This window comes from Dendropsophus ebraccatus, unplaced genomic scaffold (assembly GCF_027789765.1).
Source record: "Dendropsophus ebraccatus isolate aDenEbr1 unplaced genomic scaffold, aDenEbr1.pat pat_scaffold_921_ctg1, whole genome shotgun sequence".
Classification (NCBI taxonomy): domain Eukaryota; kingdom Metazoa; phylum Chordata; class Amphibia; order Anura; family Hylidae; genus Dendropsophus; species Dendropsophus ebraccatus.
The window spans coordinates 23,024-44,722 of record NW_027210521.1 but is presented as its reverse complement, the minus strand read 5'-3'; the positions used below and the strand labels follow the sequence as shown (position 1 = coordinate 44,722).

Genomic DNA, 21,699 nt, shown 5'->3' with positions numbered 1-21,699 from the left:
AATAGACTTGGTAGAGCTGCTTCACAGTGTTGGTTGTCCTGTGTTAATAGCCATTTCTCATTTAAAAAAACAAAAACAAACAAAAAAAAACTTTCTGGTGCTCAGTCAACTTGTAATTGGACATTACCTTATGATCATGGTGACTTTTTGTCCATATAATGCACAGTCACCACCAGTATTCCTACAGTGTCATCTGTTTCATCCCAGATCAGCTGCCCCCATTCATTTTATTACTGCAGCTGGATCATGTTGGTTGTAACTCAGCCCACATCTTCATTTATGTATATTGGGTGACCAGCTACATAGTTAAACCTTTTCAGCTAAACCTTTTTCACCAACACTGTGACTATTTTTCTGTAGGGAGAAATGTAAGGTCATGTAATATTAATACAGTCTAACAGGTTCTATGTGAATCAGTTGTACTAGAAGGTTTATATGGGGTTTCCTTCAGCCAGATCTTTGGAACTGGTGTGCAGCTGAGTCATGGGTGTACAAGTGGCATCTAATATTGTACCAATGTTTTCATATTACCAGATACCAGTGTAATCAGTATACCATTTGCTTTTTTCAGTGTTTGCCAGTTCTGACCCTGTCCCTGGATTCCAGGAAGATACACTGCAGTTAGCATTCATTGACCTCCGACAAGTAAGACGTCTTATTTATCTATATTTCTTACAGTATATTGCTCATAACCATGCATCTGTAACTTAAAATTTTACATTAGAACTAATCCAGAGTGACAAGAAGATCAATCTCAAGTAACTACATCTACTTTGTGGAACTCAGTGTTACTTCAAAGAGACCTTTCACTTCAGTTAAAGTGACTCTGTACCCACAATCTGACCCCCCAAACCACTTGTACCTTCGGATAGCTGCTTTTAATCCAAGATCTGTCCTGTGGTCCGTTCGGTAGGTGATGCAGTTATTGTCATAAAACATTACTTTTAAAATTGCAGCTTAGTGCCTTACGGGCGTATCTGTGCCCTAACTTTGCACCACCCCTCCGTCCCTCCTCCTCCCCGCCCTCCTCATTATTAGGAATGCTCCAGGCAGATTGCTTCCTATTCCCCACCTGTGGCAGCCCGGAACATGGGCTGGATCATTAAGACACCTGTGCAATGTTCAAACAGAAGTAAATGTTCCAGTGGCATTCCTAATGATGAAGAGGTTGGGGAGGAGGGACGGAGGGGTGGTGCAAAGTTAGGGCACAGATACGCCCGTAGGACACGGGGCTGCAATTTTAAAATACATTTTTTATGACAATAACTGCATCACCTGCCGAACGGACCGCAGGACAGATCTTGGATTAAAAGCAGCTATCCGAAGGTACAAGTGGTTTGGGGGGGTCAGATTGTGGGTACAGAGTCGCTTTAAGCCTCTCCTAGGAGGTTACCCTCTGAAACAAATTTGTCACCTATCTACATGATAGGTGAGAAATGTATGAACACCAAGAACTACATAGGTCAGTAGAAGGAGGGACCCAAGCTTTCTTCCAGGCAGTAGCGGATTATAATAGGTCCTTTTTGGGCGGTAGCCCGGGGCCCTGAGCTCCTGGGGGGCCCATGGCCACCCAAAAAGACTTATACTTTCAGTGGTGTATTATCTCCTGGCTACAGTTCTACCATGATTTGCAAAAAAATGCTACTTTTTCCCCCCGCAATTTTGCACAAATCAGGGCATCATAACATTATCTACCCTGTACTATGGACACCACCCTAGTGCTGCCAAAGTTACAGTGGGGTGGGGGGTGCCAAGGTTGGTCAACAGCTCAGGCCCTATGGTAAAGTTAATCCGCCCCTGCTTCCAGGGGAGTGGTGATCAAGCATTCAGCCTCCATTCACTGTTCATACTATAGAACAGCAAACTATGGAACTGCCCCCCCCCCCATCCCCCCATTCTAACATTCCACATTCCAATGAGGTTTCCAGAAGCCATGCATTCAAACACACTTTATTTTATTGTCAAAAGGGTTGTCCCACACTATAAAATTGTGAGAGGAAAAAAAACTATACTTGCCTGCCCTGATCCCTTGCCTCTTTCCAGTGGTTCCTGGTTTAATAATGTTTTCCACTTTCCTATCGAAACACCGGAAGCACCTGCTCAGCCAATCGTTATCCAAGGGAAAAACATCACTACAGCCTGTAAGTGAGTGTCTCCTGTGTGTCAATAGGAACTTCTCATCCAGACTGGGGACCATTGTGACACAAGCAGCAGGGGATTTAGGGCAGGTGAGTATCTTTTTTTTTTTGTTTTTGTTTTTTTATATCTTCACACAAACTCCTTTAAGGATTACAGTCCCGGTGACTATCAACAGTGTGTAATGAACATGTTTCCAGTTTGGCAACAATCTTATGCATACAAAGAGAACATATCCTATCTGACTTAATTTAAAAATCATTCACAAGGTGGAGGCACATGTAGTAGTCACAACACGGCCAGGGTGCAGCCGAAACCCGCACCGACATGCACTTATGACACAGAATTGGCGTAGGTGTCCTACCGATTGTCAGTATCTACATTTCTGTTTAATCTGCAAAACCACATGGACGTTGACAATTAATTTGAGAAACCACATGATGGCGAGTTTTTTGGTCAGATATCCCAGCCACCACATATGTCTCCACCTATACTTGTATCAGACATTACTTACATGGATTGCATAGTCTTGTCTAGAATGGACCCACTTGGCTCGTGTGCCCCTCATTATTATAGCAAATGACAGTAACAGTGAATTGCAGCAGTGTTATCTAGGTATAAGTGAGTGAATTAGGTCTATCTGTTAAAGGGCTTGTAAAAGCTGCTTTTAGCCGTTCAGCAAGATGAAAGTGTTCGACTCTGATAACCTATAAATACCTTTTCTGATCAGAAATGGCAAGTGCTTATTCCTGTCAGTCATACTTCAATGTAACCTTCGGAGTAATAAGGTAATTGCTGGCCGCTTATTGTTGTGGTGGATGATAACCACCCTGAGGAAGTTTCCACAGCTGCATACTCCTAGACAGATCGGGCTGTGTTCAGACAACTGACTGGCTGCAAGTAACTCGGCTTCTCATTGGTGCCTTCTATATTGCTGGGAGTTCCTGTGTGGGCGAGGCTGGTGGAGCTGCTGCATTGTACACCACTTACTGAGGGAAATACTAGTGTCATATACTGATCAAACAGAAATGTTACACATATGGGTTTAGTGACTATAATTGCGTGTTAGGTTATTTAGATGGGTTTCTTTCACTTAAAGGGAAATTCTGCAGATTATTTTTTATTAACTGGTTTCAGAAAGTTCAGATTTGTAAATTTATTTCTTTTGAATAAATCTCAGGTCTTTCAGTACTTATCATCTGCTGTGTGCTCTTCAGGAAATGGTGTATTCTTTCCAGTCTGACATATTACTCTCTGCTGCCACCTCTATCCATGTCAGGAACTGTTAGAGCAGGAGGGGTTTTCTGTGGGGATTTGCTGCTGCTCTGGACAGTTCCTGATACCACGGATCTTGTATTTTTTGCATGCTAAATCCCTCCAAATGTTCCGTTAAGAGAGCAGCTTGGTATAGAAAGATAATATATGGTCGTGAAATCATTTACTGGAGTTTTTGCTTTACAATGTACAGTATATAAATAAATTTATATATATATATATATATATATATATATATATATATATATATATATATGTGTGTGTGTGTGTGTGTAATTTTTAAAATATATTTTTGTTTTATTTATTTTTTTTTCCATAACTTACAACAATGAATATAGAGAGCTGATTGTCCATTATTATTATGTTTGTAAAGCATACAGTTTGTGGCTGGCTTCACACTACATATATTTCAGTCAGTATTGTGGTCCTCATATAGCAACCAAAACCAGGAGTGGATTAAAAACACAGAAAGGATCTGTTCACACAATGTTGAAATTGAGTGGATGGCCGCCATATAACAGTAAATAAAGGCCATTATTTCAATATAACAGCCGTTGTTTTAAAATAACAGCAAATATTTGCCATTAAATGGCGGCCATCCACTCAATTACAACATTGTATGAACAGATCCTTTCTGTGTTTTTAATCCACTCCTGGTTTTGGTTGCAATATGAGGACCACAATACTAACTGAAATATACGTAGTGTGAACCCAGCCTGTAAGTGTAATGAAATAATGTATGATGTTAAAGCCAGAAAAAAGACTCTGTAAGAAGTACATCGATATGTAGGTATGCATGATATTGGTAATATTCTTCAGTGAATAGCGGTTATCGCCAATCCTTCTTCTGGTGGGTGAAATTGATACCACATCTCAGAAGAAAACATGGTTTTGCAAACACTTAAGTTACATCATTAGGAGCCCCCTGGGCTTCAGCGGGTCTTGTGTCAGGGTTAGTGGAATTATTCTTCTCCCCTGAGCTCGTAGCCCAAAACAAGAACCTCTGTGTAGCGGAAAACCTTGCAGAAAGGTTACAGTTCCCAAAGTGGATCGTGAATGAGGAATAATGGACAAGTAACACTAGAGCTTAAGATCTGACATGACATCTGTCCTGTATGTACATACCTGAATGTTCCTCAATCTCTAATTCCATGGGTTGTCTGGTAGGAAGGCCACTCATAATTTATATTTTAGCCCAGTTTCTGTTATGGTCTTACTCTTTCTATTCAAGATTTTTTTTTCTCTTTTTTTGTATTGTTCTTTTACCATTAGACCTACCCTAATATATATGTTAGTTTTGGAATTTGTAAGTTCCTATGTTCGTGTGCAGTTTCGGTGGATACTCCAATTGGCTTGCACAGTCCAGAAACATATAGTTGTCTTACATCTAATCTAAGTGCATACATCATTGCCATATACAGTATGTTATCGCTATACCAGTACTAGGACATTAATGTATACCACTGAGGTTTTAAAGGGTTGTCAAATCTCACATTTGAAAGTCATTTGCAGTGTTTCTTCAAGAAAAAAAAGTTTTCATAATTTTATTTTCTCCCATTGGTGCTAATCTGCTGTGAAAAGAATTGGTGCCCTTACCCCTCTGGCAGCTGACAGTATACTGTAGTCCATTCTTACTTCCCCAGAAGCTATTTCTTCTAGCTGCTGTGCATTGAACTTCTTAAGGTTGCCATACACCTTCAATAACTAATGGCAGAACGATCAGTTCTCTCTCCCATCTGGCCCCTACCAGAGAGCTCTGGCTGCGGCTTATCTCTCCCAGAACAAAGAGGCTGGACAGTGATTTTCCATCATCTGTTGCTGGACGGTCAGGAGAGACCCATACACCTTATACCGACAGCTAAACCCATGGAACATGTGAATGCCGCCTAAGGGTCCATTCACATGTACCTTATCGCAGCAGATTTCCCCCGCTCACTGACAGCCTGCTCAGCCAGTTGCTGTCCCACCCTGCGAGAGCTTAAAAACCATAAGCACCTCATACAGAAATGATGTTGGAAAATCATATAATGTATCCTAATAATGGCTCTCTAAACTCCCACAATGCACTGCTCCCGCTACCAGGAGACAAGTAGAATTCTGAATTTCCGCTGTGGAATGTTCCCAAAGTCTCCCTGTATAGAAATGTCTGTCGGCCGTAGAAATGTGGAATGTCATGTTGTTGTTAGGATCATCGCTGTGGACATTACATTGATAAGATCTCCATATCATTCTGCTATTCCACTGCACAGCCGCTCTCTGTTTGTTTTCGCGTGACGCTCTCCGAGTAATACGCTGAATGACAGCTTTTTCTTCGAGTGTTTGTTGGAAAGTAACTGAGCCTTTTCCTTTTGTGGAATTCCTTGGAAAGGTCAGGCTTCTGTTTTTTTGGCTAAAATATGATACTCTTGCATGGTTCTAGCATATGAAAGATAAGGAAGTTGGTCCAGTAGCTGAGGGTTTACCTGCCCACCCGGACAGTGGCCCCAGGTCAGGCCCCTGATGTGTCCTGGCTCAGAGGAGCTGATGACAGGTAGAGTCTAATGCCAATGAGCGTCTGAACATCCCGGCTGCAGAGCAGGAGGTGTGGGACTGGAGCAGACAGCACAGCTCAACCTCACATCAGCAGGATAGGATTGCCCTTCATTTTCTAAAGAATACTTGACCTGTAAATGAAACAGTTTGATCTCCCTGCCAATCACCAGCTACTTAATGGAAGCCAGTTATCTCAACAACACCCTCATGTCCATACTGGTAACGTGGTCTCCATAAAGTGTTTTTTAGTTTTGGAATTCCATTTTTTTATAGGCTGTGAAAGCAATGCCTTATGCCATGTCTAACGTTATTCCAAAATCTACCAGCCAGTCATAATGTAATATGAGGAATAGTATTGGCAATACTTTGCCTTGCAGGGTTACTTCACCAACTCTGTTATCATGTCTTATCATACCTCTGTGTGGTCTCCTATGGAGTTTTTGGGTCAGGCTCTGTAGTGAATGGACGCACATGAGATATATAAGCACTCTTTTCTTGACTGCAGCACTTCCACACACTATTCAGTACTGTACTCACACTTAGAGAGGGCAAGTCAGGGATCATCCCAACCCATGCCGAGAACCAGTCTAAAAGTGCAGGACAGTATCCTGAAGAAAGAGGAACTGATCCGGATAGAGCAAAGTTGCTAGAAGCCTATGTACTCTCTCGCAGCGTGGGTGTCATCTGAGAACTCTTACCACTCTGCTCATCCCAGGTAACAAGGTCTGGGGCTTTTGTCAGCCTCTAGGACGGGTCACCCGACACTGGTGGGCAATAGGTGGTGTAAAGACAAAAGAGTAAAAACACGGGCACAAGTATTCTCTCTACTCTCAAGTATTCTACTTATTCTCCTTCTAAAGTTTCGGCAGAGCACACTTTTACCCTGGGTTGGGACTCTCTTGACATCCTCCTCTCTACTTCTTCGAACTTCTTCTGGACAAAATAACTAGAACACCCATGTCTTTATATAATCAAGCTAAACTGTTCCTGACACACCCACCATCACCGCTATTAACCCCCTTTTTCTCAGTCACATAGCTTATATCATTGATGGATGTGGTGAGGACTGCCAAAACACCTGCAGACAGAAGTAGCTGTGGTCAGAAGTCAAAGCCCGATTTAACAGCACAGAAGAGAACTTTGTCAACATATCACCATAAAACACAACGACGGCCCCTTAAATCACTGCAGAGATTAATGCAAGCTTTTAAGGACACCAGTATCGGTAATAGAGTAGCAGTTTCTGTGTGTTTCTTGGCTACAATCAGACAAAGTCCTGGTCCATACCTCACATCAAGCTTCTGTCTGCAAATGTTGTGCTTGTCTGTCCATATTGAGATGAGAGAACAGTAGAGCTTAATATATCCATCAACTTAGCAACTCAGGTCACAGAATCCCCCTGTTAGGTGTGCCCCAACGATCATTCTCCTTTAGAACCCTGTTAGGGCCCTATTACATGGAGCAGGTTGAATCGGGCAGACATCATTCCCTTTAATAAAGATCAGCCAAAGAGTAAATCGTTCACTTATCGGGTCATTGTTGTCGGCTCATTGTTGTTTAAAATCATCAGTTGTGCATTACTCCATGTACTAGCTGATGCATGGCTGATGGCTAATTAAAGGGGTACTCCAAGGTCAATATATAGAAAATAAAACGGTTATGCTTACCTCTTTGGGTTTTTCTGGAGCCCTCCTGACCGCCGTCACTGCCACAGACAAACCTGCTGTCTCTCCAGTGACAGCCTGCTTAGCCAAGCACTGATGGAGATGAGACAGCGTCGCACCTAGTGTTTGTCTGGGTAGGCTGTCACTGCAGAAACGGGTTCATCTGTGGAGGGGTCAGTAATGGCTCCGAGACACGGTAAGAAGACACCAGGAGAGGTAAGTATAACACCTTAATTATTTTCTATATACCAACACCAGAGTACCTCTTCAAAGCAAGGGCTGCACAGACATCGCTAACTATGTCTATGCAGCCATGTAATAGATTTAGCAGATCGGGGCTCGCTTACCCCATATGTTGGGCCGTCTAATATGGCTCCTAGGTCTGACCTATCATACCCCTAAAACAAACAGATTTCTATAACAGCACAGACTGAAAAAAAGGAGTTCTTACAGGTGATTGCAAATGGGTCAGGAAATGTTCAACTTGACTATATAAAAATAAGGGGGTTCTAGTTATTTCGTCCAACTCAAGGTCCTATTCCACGGAACTTTTTCGAACGATTATCGTTCATAAAATCGTTTAAACGACCGCTCGTTAACAATATTCGTTCTGTGGAATAGCTGTAAACGAGCGAACGACAACAGCGAAATTGTCGTTGTCGTTCACTATTTTTTTTCAACATGTCGAAAAAAAATCGTTGGTCTTTCAACAATAATTCGCTAATCTTTTCGTTGAATAAAAAAATCTTTCAGTCGTTCTTGAAATGTCTACCTACATTTCCCCAAGTTTTAAACGACCATGTAACAATTTAACGACCGCAAAAAAAAATCGTTACACTACAGATATCGTTCACGTTCCCACACGTATTATGTGTTATTGTTCGCTTAAAAAAATCGTTAAGTGCTCGTTAACGAGCGGCCGTTGGAGCGAGTCTATGAACGATAATCGTTACGTGAAATAGGGCTATCAGATAAATGGATAGATGTGAGATCATAGATAAACGCCTGGTTACTTCTGAAGTGTATAAAGTAGATGGAAAGATAGATGGATCCTAGATAAACGCCTCTTTAGTTCAGAGATATATAAAATAGACAAAGAAGAATGTTTGGTAAGGAAATGACCGGGCTACTAGAACATAATCCTTTGTGCCATTCCAGCAGGTTATCAGCGGCAGGATGGAATTGCCAGGAAAGCCATACGATCTCTCTGTATAATGTCTCGTCACCTCCAGAAATTGTATATTGCTGCATCGAATTCTGAAATTCCACCCGACCACTTTGTTTCCCTAAATAAATCATCTGAATATATTCCCTTTTGAAAGTGACTTTTCAGCGTATCTGAGGAGCTGAGCGAGGAAATCCTTTTTTTTTTTTTTTTTTTTATTTATCAGAGCCCAGACTATCCGAGAGTTTTCTTTTGCTCTAATCTCTACATTTGGAAGTAATCCCCACCATTCCGAGCTTCCAGCTGCTGCACTCGGAAAATGAGTATTTGTTCTGGGGAGCCTTTCACATCTTCTGGTGTTAAGGTCAATGGACCAACCTTAACACATTTGAGAAGTTGTAATTGATCTCAGGAGATGGATTGAGCTCCGAAGAATGTGTGCCGCTCACCGCTCCACTTGGATTCCCTTCCCAATTAGTGCTCGCTCTTCTCACCTTCTTGGAGAGACCAAGAAATTGTAGTAGCCTTTGGAATTTTTTTTCTTCCCTGTTCCTGACTGACTTAATAGGTGTGATTCTGCCCCACATGTTTACTGTCCTCGTAGTATGTGCCGCTCCGCAGTTACTCATACACCCCAAGTGTGCCGGCTTTGGCAGTGGAGCTGGAATGAAGGTAAATCGAGCCAAAAACTATCTTTTTATAGAATTGCAGTCCTCAAAGACTTATTGCCACACATGAAAAAAATAATTGTTAGATTGTTCAGATTTGAACAATAATAGTTTTGTGTAATAGCAGGAAACGATTAAACGACCAACGAGAAATCGCTCATCGTTTGATAGAATCTGGACCTATTTTCATCATTTACAATACGTTCAAACATTGTTCGGAGTAATAACCCGTCATTCGGTTGCTCCCTGGTCTATCAACCAGGAAAGGGCAAGCACAAAAACAACCGTAAGTAATGATCATCGCCCTGTGTAATAGGGTGAATGATTAAGATCGTTCATCATAACAGTCGTTTGAGATCGTTTATCGTTTAAACGTAGAAAAATCATGTGTAATACTGCCCTAAGTGAAATTTGTTACGTGACTAAAATACACCTGAATAAAACCCCCATGCTGTAATGGCAGGGTATCTAACTTGTGAGGACACAGCCACTAGTGATATCACAACAGCTTAGCTGACTTTGTCGCAGACTGAAACCCACTTGTGATGTAGCTGTAGATCATTTGACTGAAACTCACCTGTGCTTAGGGTTGAGCGGACCTGTTAAATTGTTCGGGTTTGGCGACGTTAACTGAACCCGAAAGCTCAGAGTTTGATTCCCCGTGCCTGTAGAAGTTGGATGCCACCCTAGGGTTGCCGGGGAAAATCTGGATACCAGCCTATGGCTATATCCATATTTTCCAGTACTTTCTATGGTGGCATCCAACTTTTGCAGTCACAGGGAATCGAATGCTGAGCGTTAAGTTTGGATAACGTTGCTGAACCCGAAAAGTTTGACAGATCCGCTCAACACTACCTGTGATGTCACAACAGGCTACCTGACTGTAAACCACTTGCAAGGTCACAGCGCAGCAACTCATCTGACTGGGCTGCAACCAACTTGAGATGTCACAGCAGCTAAATTGACTGAAACTCTCAGGGGATTCCGCATTTGAGTCTGCCTTACAGGCGCATTGGTATGGACTACAGCGTGGCTCGCTTCTCACTCAGATCTGTTCCATGGAAGAAAAGAGGTGACTTTTCCTTTTTGATGCAGAACCCACATTGGGTAGCCTCAACAGAGATTACTCCACAGCCAGATCCACAGTAGAACTCTAGGGAGAGTCCACTATGGCTGTTTCTGATGGAGTCCACTATGGCTGTTTCTGATGGAGTCCACTATGGCTGTTTCTGATGGAGTCCACTATGGCTGTTTCTGATGGAACAGTCTATCTTGTATACGTACAGTACCCTAACAGCACAGAACCCCTCTAATGTATAAGGCTAGACTGGAAAATTAGATTTCCGTATAAGCAATGGGGTAACTTACATATAGGCAGCGTTAGCCATATGGAAAACCACCACATTGCGCAGCTACTGTGTTGAAGGGTAAGGTATAGGTGTAAATCCTTAAAGTAAAATCTCTTCCTTTGTTTATTCTACATGAAAAGTTGACAGCGGAGATCAGATTTCCCCGTGGAGCAGACAGCTTAATGATTTCCTGCTGGACAGTTTCTTGACATGTGGAGTTTGAAGGGATTGGAACATGTAACAGTTTCTTTGATATGAAGAGTATAATGTTCGAGACTTGTCCAGCAGTTGTCACTTCACAAGTAGGGAGCACTCAACTTCAAGGCGTCCTGTCTGGTCGTGGCTTGGCACCATCATCTCTTCGGGGCAGGTTTGTAACATCTGGACATTTTTCAATGATTCAGATACCTTTTCTGGAAGACGATCTTGTTTTCCTTTTTTCTTTTTAAGAAATATTGTCACATGACATCCCATAAGGGTCTTATTGCAGGTACCTTGGAAGGTTTCTCCATGCGTCATTCATTTGAAAGATAAGGCAACATTTGGCAATGATGCGACTGGATTTGTTTTTTAGGATGGGATTCTATAAAATAAAAAGAGCTTGTTAATATGTTCATATCTGATGTTTGCCGTATATGCCTGGAAAGGCTCCTGATGTATATGGCGAATGTGTCCATATCCTATATAATGAGCCTGACCTATGCCAGTCTCCTTTTTGCATACATTCAGGTGGTAGGCACCACAGTAGCACCCAGCACCATATAGCCATGATGTCACTGATGTCACTGCAGCGTATCTAAACCCCAGTCAGCTTACCTGACTGACACTTACTAGTGATTTCACAGCGCCATACCTGACTGTAACTTCTTTGTGACAACACAGCACCATACCTGACCAAAACCCACTTGTGAGGTCACAGGACCACCTCAGACTGAAACTCACTTTTCTCACCGAAACCTCAGTATACCCGACTGACATCTACTTGTGAGGTCACAACAGCATACCCGACTGACATCTACTTGTGAGGTCACAACAGCATACCCGACTGACATCTACTTGTGAGGTCACAACAGCATACCCGACTGACATCTACTTGTGAGGTCACAACAGCATACCCGACTGACATCTACTTGTCAGGTCACAACAGCATACCCGACTGACATCTACTTGTCAGGTCACAACAGCATACCCGACTGACATCTACTTGTGAGGTCACAACAGCATACCCGACTGACATCTACTTGTGAGGTTACAGCAGCATACCCGACTGACATCTACTTGTGAGGTCACAGCAGCATACCCGACTGACATCTACTTGTCAGGTCTTAACAGCATACCCGACTGACATCTACTTGTGAGGTCACAACAGCATACCCGACTAGCATCTACTTGTGAGGTCACAGCAGCGTTCCCGACTGGCATCTACTTGTGAGGTCACAGCAGCATACCTGACTGGCATGTACTTGTGAGGTCACAGCAGCATACCCAACTGACATCTACTTGTGAGGTTACAGCAGCATACCCGACTGACATCTACCTGTGAGGTTACAGCAGCATACCCGACTGACATCTACTTGTGAGGTCACAGCAGCATACCCGACTGACATCTACTTGTCAGGTCACAACAGCATACCCGACTGACATCTACTTGTCAGGTCACAACAGCATACCCGACTGACATCTACTTGTGAGGTCACAACAGCATACCCGACTGACATCTACTTGTGAGGTCACAGCAGCATACCTGACTGACATCTACTTGTGAGGTTACAGCAGCATACCAGACTGACATCTACCTGTGAGGTTACAGCAGCATACCAGACTGACATCTACCTGTGAGGTTACAGCAGCATACCCGACTGACATCTACTTGTGAGGTCACAGCAGTATACCCGACTGACATCTACTTGTCAGGTCTTAACAGCATACCCGACTGACATCTACTTGTGAGGTCACAACAGCATACCCGACTAGCATCTACTTGTGAGGTCACAGCAGCGTTCCCGACTGACATCTACTTGTGAGGTCACAGCAGCATACCTGACTGACATGTACTTGTGAGGTCACAGCAGCATACCCAACTGACATCTACCTGTGAGGTTACAGCAGCATACCCGACTGACATCTACTTGTGAGGTCACAGCAGCATACCCGACTGACATCTACTTGTGAGGTCACAGCAGCATACCCGACTGACATCTACTTGTCAGGTCTTAACAGCATACCCGACTGACATCTACTTGTGAGGTCACAACAGCATACCCGACTGACATCTATTTGTGAGGTCACAGCAGCATACCCGACTGACATCTACTTGTGAGGTCACAGCAGCATACCCGACTGACATCTACTTGTCAGGTCTTAACAGCATACCCGACTGACATCTACTTGTGAGGTCACAGCAGCATACCCGACTGACATCTACTTGTGTGGTCACAACAGCATACCCGACTAGCATCTACTTGTGAGGTCACAGCAGCGTTCCCGACTGACATCTACTTGTGAGGTCACAGCAGCATACCCGACTGACATCTACTTGTGAGGTCACAGCAGCATACCTGACTGACATGTACTTGTGAGGTCACAACAGCATACCCGACTGACATCTACTTGTGAGGTCACAGCAGCATACCCGACTGACATCTACTTGTGAGGTTACAGCAGCATACCCGACTGACATCTACTTGTGAGGTCACAGCAGCATACCCGACTGACATCTACCTGTGAGGTTACAGCAGCGTTCCCGACTGACATCTACCTGTGAGGTTACAACAGCATACCCGACTGACATCTACTTGTGAGGTTACAGCAGCATACCCGACTGACATCTACTTGTGAGGTCACAACAACATACCCGACTGAAATCTACTTGTCAGGTCATAACAGCATACCCGACTGACATTTACTTGTCAGGTCACAACAGCATATTCCCATCTCAGCTAGTATACTATAGTTAACCTTGTAGGGCTCATGAAATGAAATACTTTTACAAGTACAGTCATTCAGCAAAAGTGTCTCCTCTAGATTTTCTGCTCTGTTCTCTCCATTGTTGACAACTCGTTGTCTAGGTTACTGACCATCACTCTGCTCTAAAAGCAGTCTGGCTGGTCTATATTTAGCTATAGTATACTTATTTATATAAATTATACAGTATATATGCACTATGGGGGAAATTTATCAAACATGGTGTAAAGTAAAACTGGCTCAGTTGCCCCTAGCAACCAATCAGATTCCACCTTTTATTCCTCACAGACTCTTTGGAAAATGAAAGGTGGAATCTGATTGGTTACTAGGGGCAACTGAGCCAGTTTCACTTTACACAATGTTTGATAAATCTCCCCCTATATCTCTATACATCTACATTATAGCTATATACTGTATACACTAGCCAGGCCACTGCTTTTAGAGCAGAGTGGTGGTCAGTAGACCTAGACAATGAGCCATCAACAATGGTAGGCAATGTATCTGCAAAAATATAAGTTTAAGTATGTTAGTTGAGATGGGAATACCCCATTAAATCAGTTAATACATGTCCATATAATTTCTATGGACTGGTTTGTCTAAACACAAATACAGGTCCTTGAGTTCTCCGCTTGTGGAGTATAATGACACAGAAGGCACATCACAAAGTTTTTCCACAGGAGGAATTATTCATAATCTTAATCTCAATTACTGCTGTTTAATCTGACGATAGATAGAATGGGACTTTTAATTTGTAAATAGATAATTTGTAAATAAATCATCAACCATGTAGTGTCTCCAGCTCCTGTGCAGACTAATGTGTATTTATGGAACAGATTACATACTCTTTTTCCGTCAGTTCCTATTTCTTGCTAAATGACATCAATAGGCTACTAGACTAATGGGAAGATGGGTGGAAGTATGGCTGCATTATCTGACTACATACTGTTTGTTGTCTGTTGGTGATTTTAAAGGAAACCTATGGAAAGTTTCTTTATTTTTCAAAGTTTTCCTTTGTACAAAAAAAGCTATTAACATCCCAAACCCTAACCCAGTGTGCTGGCTATCAGCAGATTACACATATTTAGAGTCACAATAGAACTGCGGAGCAATTGGGTCAGTCTGACAGATGCATGCGGGTCAGTAGTGAGAGCAGAGAACCCTACATTATAAGAGTAAATTACATGTCACCGCTATGAATGCGCTTGTAACTAGCTGGGGATGGATATTGTAGAGCTGATTAAATATTCACCGTATGTTACACCAATGGAGAGCAGTAAAACTGTGTTCTCAGTAATAAATAATCACGCTGAGGAGTGGTATTAAATCACTATGAAACACGTGTTCCTTGTAAACTGATAGAATTAATGACAGAGCTAGAAGGAGCTTGGTGGGGGAAATATATAGAGGCTAGTATCCTAAATTATCGGATTATCCCCACCTTAACAGTGCTGTACAGATTCACTCTTTGCAGGTTCTTGTGATTGAGGCGTGCTGTACCTCAAACCTCACAGCTTTCCGGGTATAAGCCTCAACCTTTTTACATTATATTCAGATTGGTATGTTAATAGCACACTTGCTATTCTCCCCAGTCATTGACTTTGACTAGGGATGAGCGCAACTCAAGCATACTCAAGCCCGATTGTTCGGCATTTGAATACCGGTTAATAAAAAAGTTGGATGCAGCACTAGGGAGTCCTGGAAAACATCTATACAGCCATAGGCCATGAGCTGTATCCTGTTTTCCTGGACTCCCTAGGGCTGCATCCAATTTCTTTAGCAAGGGGTATTCAAATGTCGAACGATCATCTTTAGATATAACTTTAATTTTTCCTTGGAACTGGTGTCAAATTTGAACCATGTGAAAAGACCCTAATGGTGCCCCCCTTTATCATGGTCATAAAGTGATGGCATATCCTAGCATAAGTTGGAAATAACCTAAGCTGGCTTAACATTAGGAATTTTCGGCGGCCTTATTCCGAAAGGCTTGACCGTGGTTGGTTGGTAAGGGTTGAAATTTTGGGGGACAAAGTTATCACAAGACTCTGATGGATCTGTTCCATTGTTTGTCACCTGGTCAGAGCTTTCATTCATGGCATGCAGATTTAGCATTAGTTGAGATAAGCAAAGGCCGAGCACTCTCTGGTTCCTGAACCCAAGCGGGCGCCATTTGATTATGTAGCATTGAGCATTTGATTAACGGTGGCTGAAGAATTCAGATACTCCCCTAGGGTGGCTATGGCTGTACTCTTGTTTTCCAGGCAGCCTTGGGGCTGTATCCAACTTCTTCAGCCACAGGTAATCAAATGCTCTACGTTCAGGTTCAGCCCAACACAGCAGATAACGCTTGTTCTTTTCCCAAAAAAGGTGCGTTATGTTGCCAGAAAATGCTCTAAATCCACCATACAAGATCTCTATTGGGTTCTCGGTTTCAGAATTGCAGTAGTAATTATTATGCAGACCTGCTTGTAGCTCTAGTATTTCCTGACAGACACAATTCAGTGTTTTTCAGTAGAGGTCAGGACCTAGGTAACGGAAGCCTGGAACCAGTTAACTTCTTGGTCCGCAGAGCCGTCAGTGATCGGTGCTGGGTGTGAATTCCCATCTCAGCAGGTAGGGTATTTTCCTCACACATCTCTCCAACAGAACAAAGTATTTTCGAGACTTCCTTGTAAACACAGTGTAACTATGGGGGCAGATACAGAAAGGTTTTTTGTAAGTAAAGGTACTGGCTATGTCCTTCGTCCATTTCTCATTTTTATCTTGCTTTAAATTTTCTTCTCTATCTGTTATACCAATATTTGACTTCTGGGTTCATATCCATCAACAAAGTGTCAAAAAAGTCTCTGTTCCTCCTGAGTTATGATTAATGGGAGAAGTCGACAACTTGATGGTCAACTGAGACTTACCTTAATATCATCACACTGCTGCTCACCAACATTGGCCACGCACAGTGTACATACAGATGAGAATAGTGAGTCAGGTTAGTATTCACATGTCTAATTCACTGAATTATTATCAATCTTGGTGATACTTTTGGGAAAAGATGGCATTAAAGTAGAGTCCGGCAACATTTTTTATTAAAGTATTGTATTGCCCCCAAAAGTTATACAAATCACCAATATACACTTACTACAGGAAATGCACATAATGTGCTTTTTTTCCCCGCACTTACCACTGCACAGCTCTGGGAGTCGGGTCGTGACATCACCATTTTATAGAGGAAGTGAAGCCTTGATGCAGTAGTAAAAGTGCAGGGAAAAAGCACTTTAAAAGCATTTCCGTAATAAGTCTATATTGGTGATTTGTATAACTTTTGGGGGGCAATACAATACTTTAATAAAAATTTTCGCCGGACTTCTCCTTAAGGCTGGGTTCACACTATGTATATTTGAGGCTGTATTTGGTCCTCATGTCAGGTCCTCATAGCAACCAAAACCAGGAGTGGATTGAAAACACAGAAAGGATCTGTTCACACAATGTTGAAATTGAGTGGATGGCCGCCATATAAAAGTAAATAACGACCATTATTTCAATACCACAGCCGTTGTTTTAAAATAACAGCAAATATTTGCCATTAAATGACGGCCATCCACTCAATTACAACATTATGTGAACAGAGCCTTTCTGTGTTTTCAATCCACTCCTGGTTTTGGTTGCTATACAGCCTCACAAATACAGCCTCAAATATACATAGTGTGAACCCAGCCTTAAGGTGTTTAGGGCAAGGCTGCACAGACATTGCTAACAATGTTTGTACAGCCCTTGCTAAATGAATGTAGAGCTGTGTAATAGGCACTAGTAGATCGGCACTCATTTATATTATTGTTCGGGCCGTCATCGGCCCATCTAATAGAACCCTTACTCTTCTCTTCATCTGTATCAACATGTAGGTGCACATCCACTTAGGATATTCTACTTACTATTAATACGGTCTAAATGGTTATTTGTGAACCATCTCATTAAGACCTTAATGGCAAAATATTGACTCCAAAATAATTTTTTTTATTTTGTCTGCTCCACCTTATGGCTCTCTTATAATGGACGTCCACTATTCTCTCACAGTACATTCAAGTGGGCAAGTCCAAACATTGAATAAGCAGTAAATCCTATGAAAGTTCCAAAAGGACCTATGTTTCTGCTAGATGTGTGAACAAAGATGGCCATACACATTAGATTAAAGACGGCAGAACCTAATGGCTGTAGCACGATCGGCTGATAAGATTTATGTATTTGGCAACAGCCAAACAGTCTCTGAATAGCACACATCAGAGAAAAGAAGGATGGGGCATGGTAATTTCAACCAGTCCTAACATTTTCTGATGGATTTTATTAGGAATATCGGGAAAGTTGATCTAATTTCAGGTCACCCTCATTACACTGTACCATGGCACTGCCATATACATTGCTGAGCCTTTAAGTCATGTTATATTCAGACACAAACAGCTCTAGCTGGATGATATTAGGCTGTGGCTAAAGAAATATGCAGAAATAGGTCTGCGAGATGAAGGAAGCCGTGTACAAACCAATCAATGTAAATGTCAACTTGGAAAAGCCCTGTGATCAGTTCGGACTGCAGGGACGAATCGTATTACTAATGATTGATGATAAATTTGCTTTGTACAAGAACAGAGGCTCTGGACCGATCATTTTTTGCATTTCATTTTCTCGTAAAGCTCCTCCATCTAGTCTGAAAGTATAATTACGCAAGAAAAAAATTGAAGTATTTTTTTATGCTTGATTTTACCCATTAGGTTAAAGGTGACTAAACCTTCAGATTATTTCCAGAGTGGTGGACCATCTAATATGTACTGGGGCAGCGTAAGGGCTCTATTTCATGGGGCGACTATCTGCCATGTTACATAGTTAAAGGAGAAGTCTTGTGAAAATTTGTATTAAAGTATTGTATTGCCCCCCAAAACTTATACAAATCCCCAACATACACTTATTACAGGGAATGCTTATAAAGTGCTTTTTTTCCCTGCACTTACTACTGCATCAAGGCTTCACTTCCTGGATAACATGGTGATGTCACTTCCTGGATAAAATGGTGATGTCACGACCCGGCTCACAGAGCTGTGCGGGCTGTGGCTGCTGGAGAGGATGATGGCAGGGGGACACAGGGCACTGGAGGGACACTGAGCATCCCTCTGCCATCATCCTCTCCAGCAGCCACAGCCCGCACAGCTCTGGGAGTCGGGTCGTGACATCACCATTTTATCCAGGAAGTGACATCACCATGTTATCCAGGAAGTGACATCACCATGTTATCCAGGAAGTGAAGCCTTGATGCAGTAGTAAGTGCAGGGAAAAAAGCACTTTATAAGCATTTCCCGTAATAAGTGTATATTTCCGTAATTAATAATTAATTAATTAATAATTAATAAGCATTTCCGTAATTAATGAATATTGGTGATTTGTATAACTTTTTGGGGGGCAATACAATACTTTAATAAATATTTCCACTGGACTTCTCCTTTAAGGTGTTTAGGGCGAGGGCTGCACAGACATCGCTAACAATGTTTGTGCAGCCCTTGCTAAATGATTATAAGTCTGTCAAGTTCAATCTCTAACCCTACTGTGTTTATCCAAAGGAAGACAAAAACCCTTCTGGCCAATCGCCACGTCACTGGGAGAAAAATTCAATCGTTCGCCTGTTGGATAACTGTTGTCTTCCAACAAATTTAAAAATCATTGACCACCGGCAGCACATTGCTTTGTGTAATAGGTGATGCACTGGCAACAGAGGATTTAAGGGGTACTTCAGAGACAGTATGTAGAAAATGTTTTATGTTTACCTCTCCATGCAACCCTGATGTCCTCCTGCCATGTTTCTGGATCCCCTGCTGACTGCTGCCACCACTCCCATGTCCGCAGTGACAGCCCTCACAGCCAATCACTGACCGGCGCTGTCCTGTCTTGGTCAGTGACACTTTTATTTTGGATGCCACGGATTTCACCATGGTATTGGACATGGATTAGCCATATACAATGCAGCACATCCTATCTACCGTACCTGCGTGTGGATTTCCTAATTCCCACTAGCAAAATCAGTGCCATAGCTTATACCCATTGAAAATCATGGGGGCAAATTTCAGTGTTCAGGTTCCGCAGCATGATATTTCTCTGTGTGAATGGGCCGTTATAGTTTATAAGACCCTATTATAGTGTAAAAGAATCTGTGTGCAGTAAACTAAAAGAGACTTTCAACTTGTTAGAGTTGTCATGGGGACGACTTTATTCGCCTTCACAGCCGAGATCATTGTTGAAAATAATGCCCTTCTCTAATAAGCGCCCGTGTAGTAATCTGAGGTTAGCCATGCCTGATAGCCATCAAACAAGAATGTAGATGTGTCTATCAGGGCGATTAGCTCCGTCCATGGTGAAGTTGTAGTCTGGATTCCTACGGTGCGATCTTAGCTCTGAGAATCTTATTGACTTAGTTTTTAATCCGAATGCATGAAACCTGAGCATCAGAGATTTGTTGCCCATAGAACATGTTCCAGTTTAATAAAACAGGGCTCATGCGGTTGTATTGTCGCCACGTATTCAGGTCATGATCCTTGAAGACTTCATTTTGTGAGCCGCAAACATTTTAGAGTGAAACCGGGATTGTCCATTATCCCTTATACACAGTTCACGGCAGGGGCTCCAAATCCTAAATACCAGGGAAAAAGAAGGGGTTTGCATCAATGATCAAAGTATCTAAGCAGAGAAGTCAGTGGCTGTCAGCGGGAACTCCAGAAATCACCTACTAGCCTGGGAGGAAGTCATTCTGGGACATCACTGATGTGTTGCAATGGTTGGATCAAGATCTTAAGGATTATGAAGTTATAACCAGGACAGACTGAGAAGAAAAGGCTGAGTCTCCAAGAGCCAACCGCTCGTCCCATAGACGTCCATAGAAATCTTTTTTGTAATTTGTCTAGAACGTTTATATTAGGTATATTTGTATGTATACATGAATATTTGTATACAATTACATCTGATCCCTGTATAATCTGCTGTGAAAGAACATGCAGGATCCTAATAGGATCAGGTTAAGCTGACATTAAAGTGGAGTCCAAATTTTTTAACTTTTTTTATGTAGCCTCAGGTGCTCCAATTCTAATGGTGTTTTATGCTTCCCAGTTCATGGCATATAGGGGGGGGTTACTATATGGTTCACTATATGCCCTTTATACTGAATAGTCAGATGGGTGGGAACTTCATTGAAAGATAGGGTGTGAATACTAGGTTAAGGGGGTGGGTTTAGGAGCTTCATAATCATACCCCCTCTAAACGTGGTTATGTCCCCTCAGCTCCGTAATCACACCCCTGATCCCATCTTGCAATCTAGGTCCCACCCATCTGACTACTACACTATACTGAAAACTACAAAGTGTCAAATAGTTCAACCTTTATATCTCAGGAACCAAAACTTAGTTTCTGGATTGACTTAGGTGCTCAGGTTGTCTTGACACAGACAACTGCTTGTTTTGTTACCTGGTCCAGCTTCTACAGCTTCTGACCCCTCAGCCTTACCCTTTTCTTGCAGTGGGCACTAAGGGCAAATGAAAAATTATATAGTGGCCATACAGATTAATGGGCATTAAAGGGGTTGGAGATAAATGTATAATTGATGGGGAGGGTGATCATTCGGACACCCACCAATCATAAGAAAATATGTCAGAGCCCATCATTTTTGTAACACAGTGGTCGACAGGGCACTCTGCCACTCAGTTCTAAGGGACTGGCAGAGATGGCTAAGCTTTGTTTCTAGTTTTTCTTCTGTAAACCTATAGACTTTGGATAGAGCCATAGGGCACCAGCTGCATGTTTAACCACTGCTTCATTAAATAGGGGGACTCAGGTCCCCGTTTTTGGAATTAGTGGGCTTCCTGTAGTTGGACCCTCAGCACTCATACCTTTAAAGTGTTAGTGTTTTAGAACAAATTGACATGTCAAAA

At 42.3% G+C, this 21,699-nt stretch overlaps 1 protein-coding gene and 1 long non-coding RNA gene across 2 annotated transcripts in view; one reads left to right on the top strand and one right to left on the bottom strand.

The window, feature by feature from the left end:
- The window catches only part of LOC138781072 (exocyst complex component 6-like), a 48,283-nt gene that overhangs the window by 14,485 nt on the left and 12,099 nt on the right, over nucleotides 1-21,699 (top strand). Inside the window, exon 2 of the mRNA XM_069956760.1 lies at nucleotides 572-645. Coding sequence (XP_069812861.1) covers nucleotides 572-645 — 74 coding nt within the window. The remainder of the gene's footprint in view (nucleotides 1-571; nucleotides 646-21,699) is intronic.
- The window catches only part of LOC138781073 (uncharacterized), a 28,466-nt gene continuing 17,677 nt past the window's right edge, over nucleotides 10,911-21,699 (bottom strand). Inside the window, exons 3-4 of the long non-coding RNA XR_011361387.1 lie at nucleotides 16,213-16,436; nucleotides 10,911-11,372 (exon numbers count right to left, since the gene is read on the bottom strand). This is a non-coding gene — a long non-coding RNA (uncharacterized lncRNA). The remainder of the gene's footprint in view (nucleotides 11,373-16,212; nucleotides 16,437-21,699) is intronic.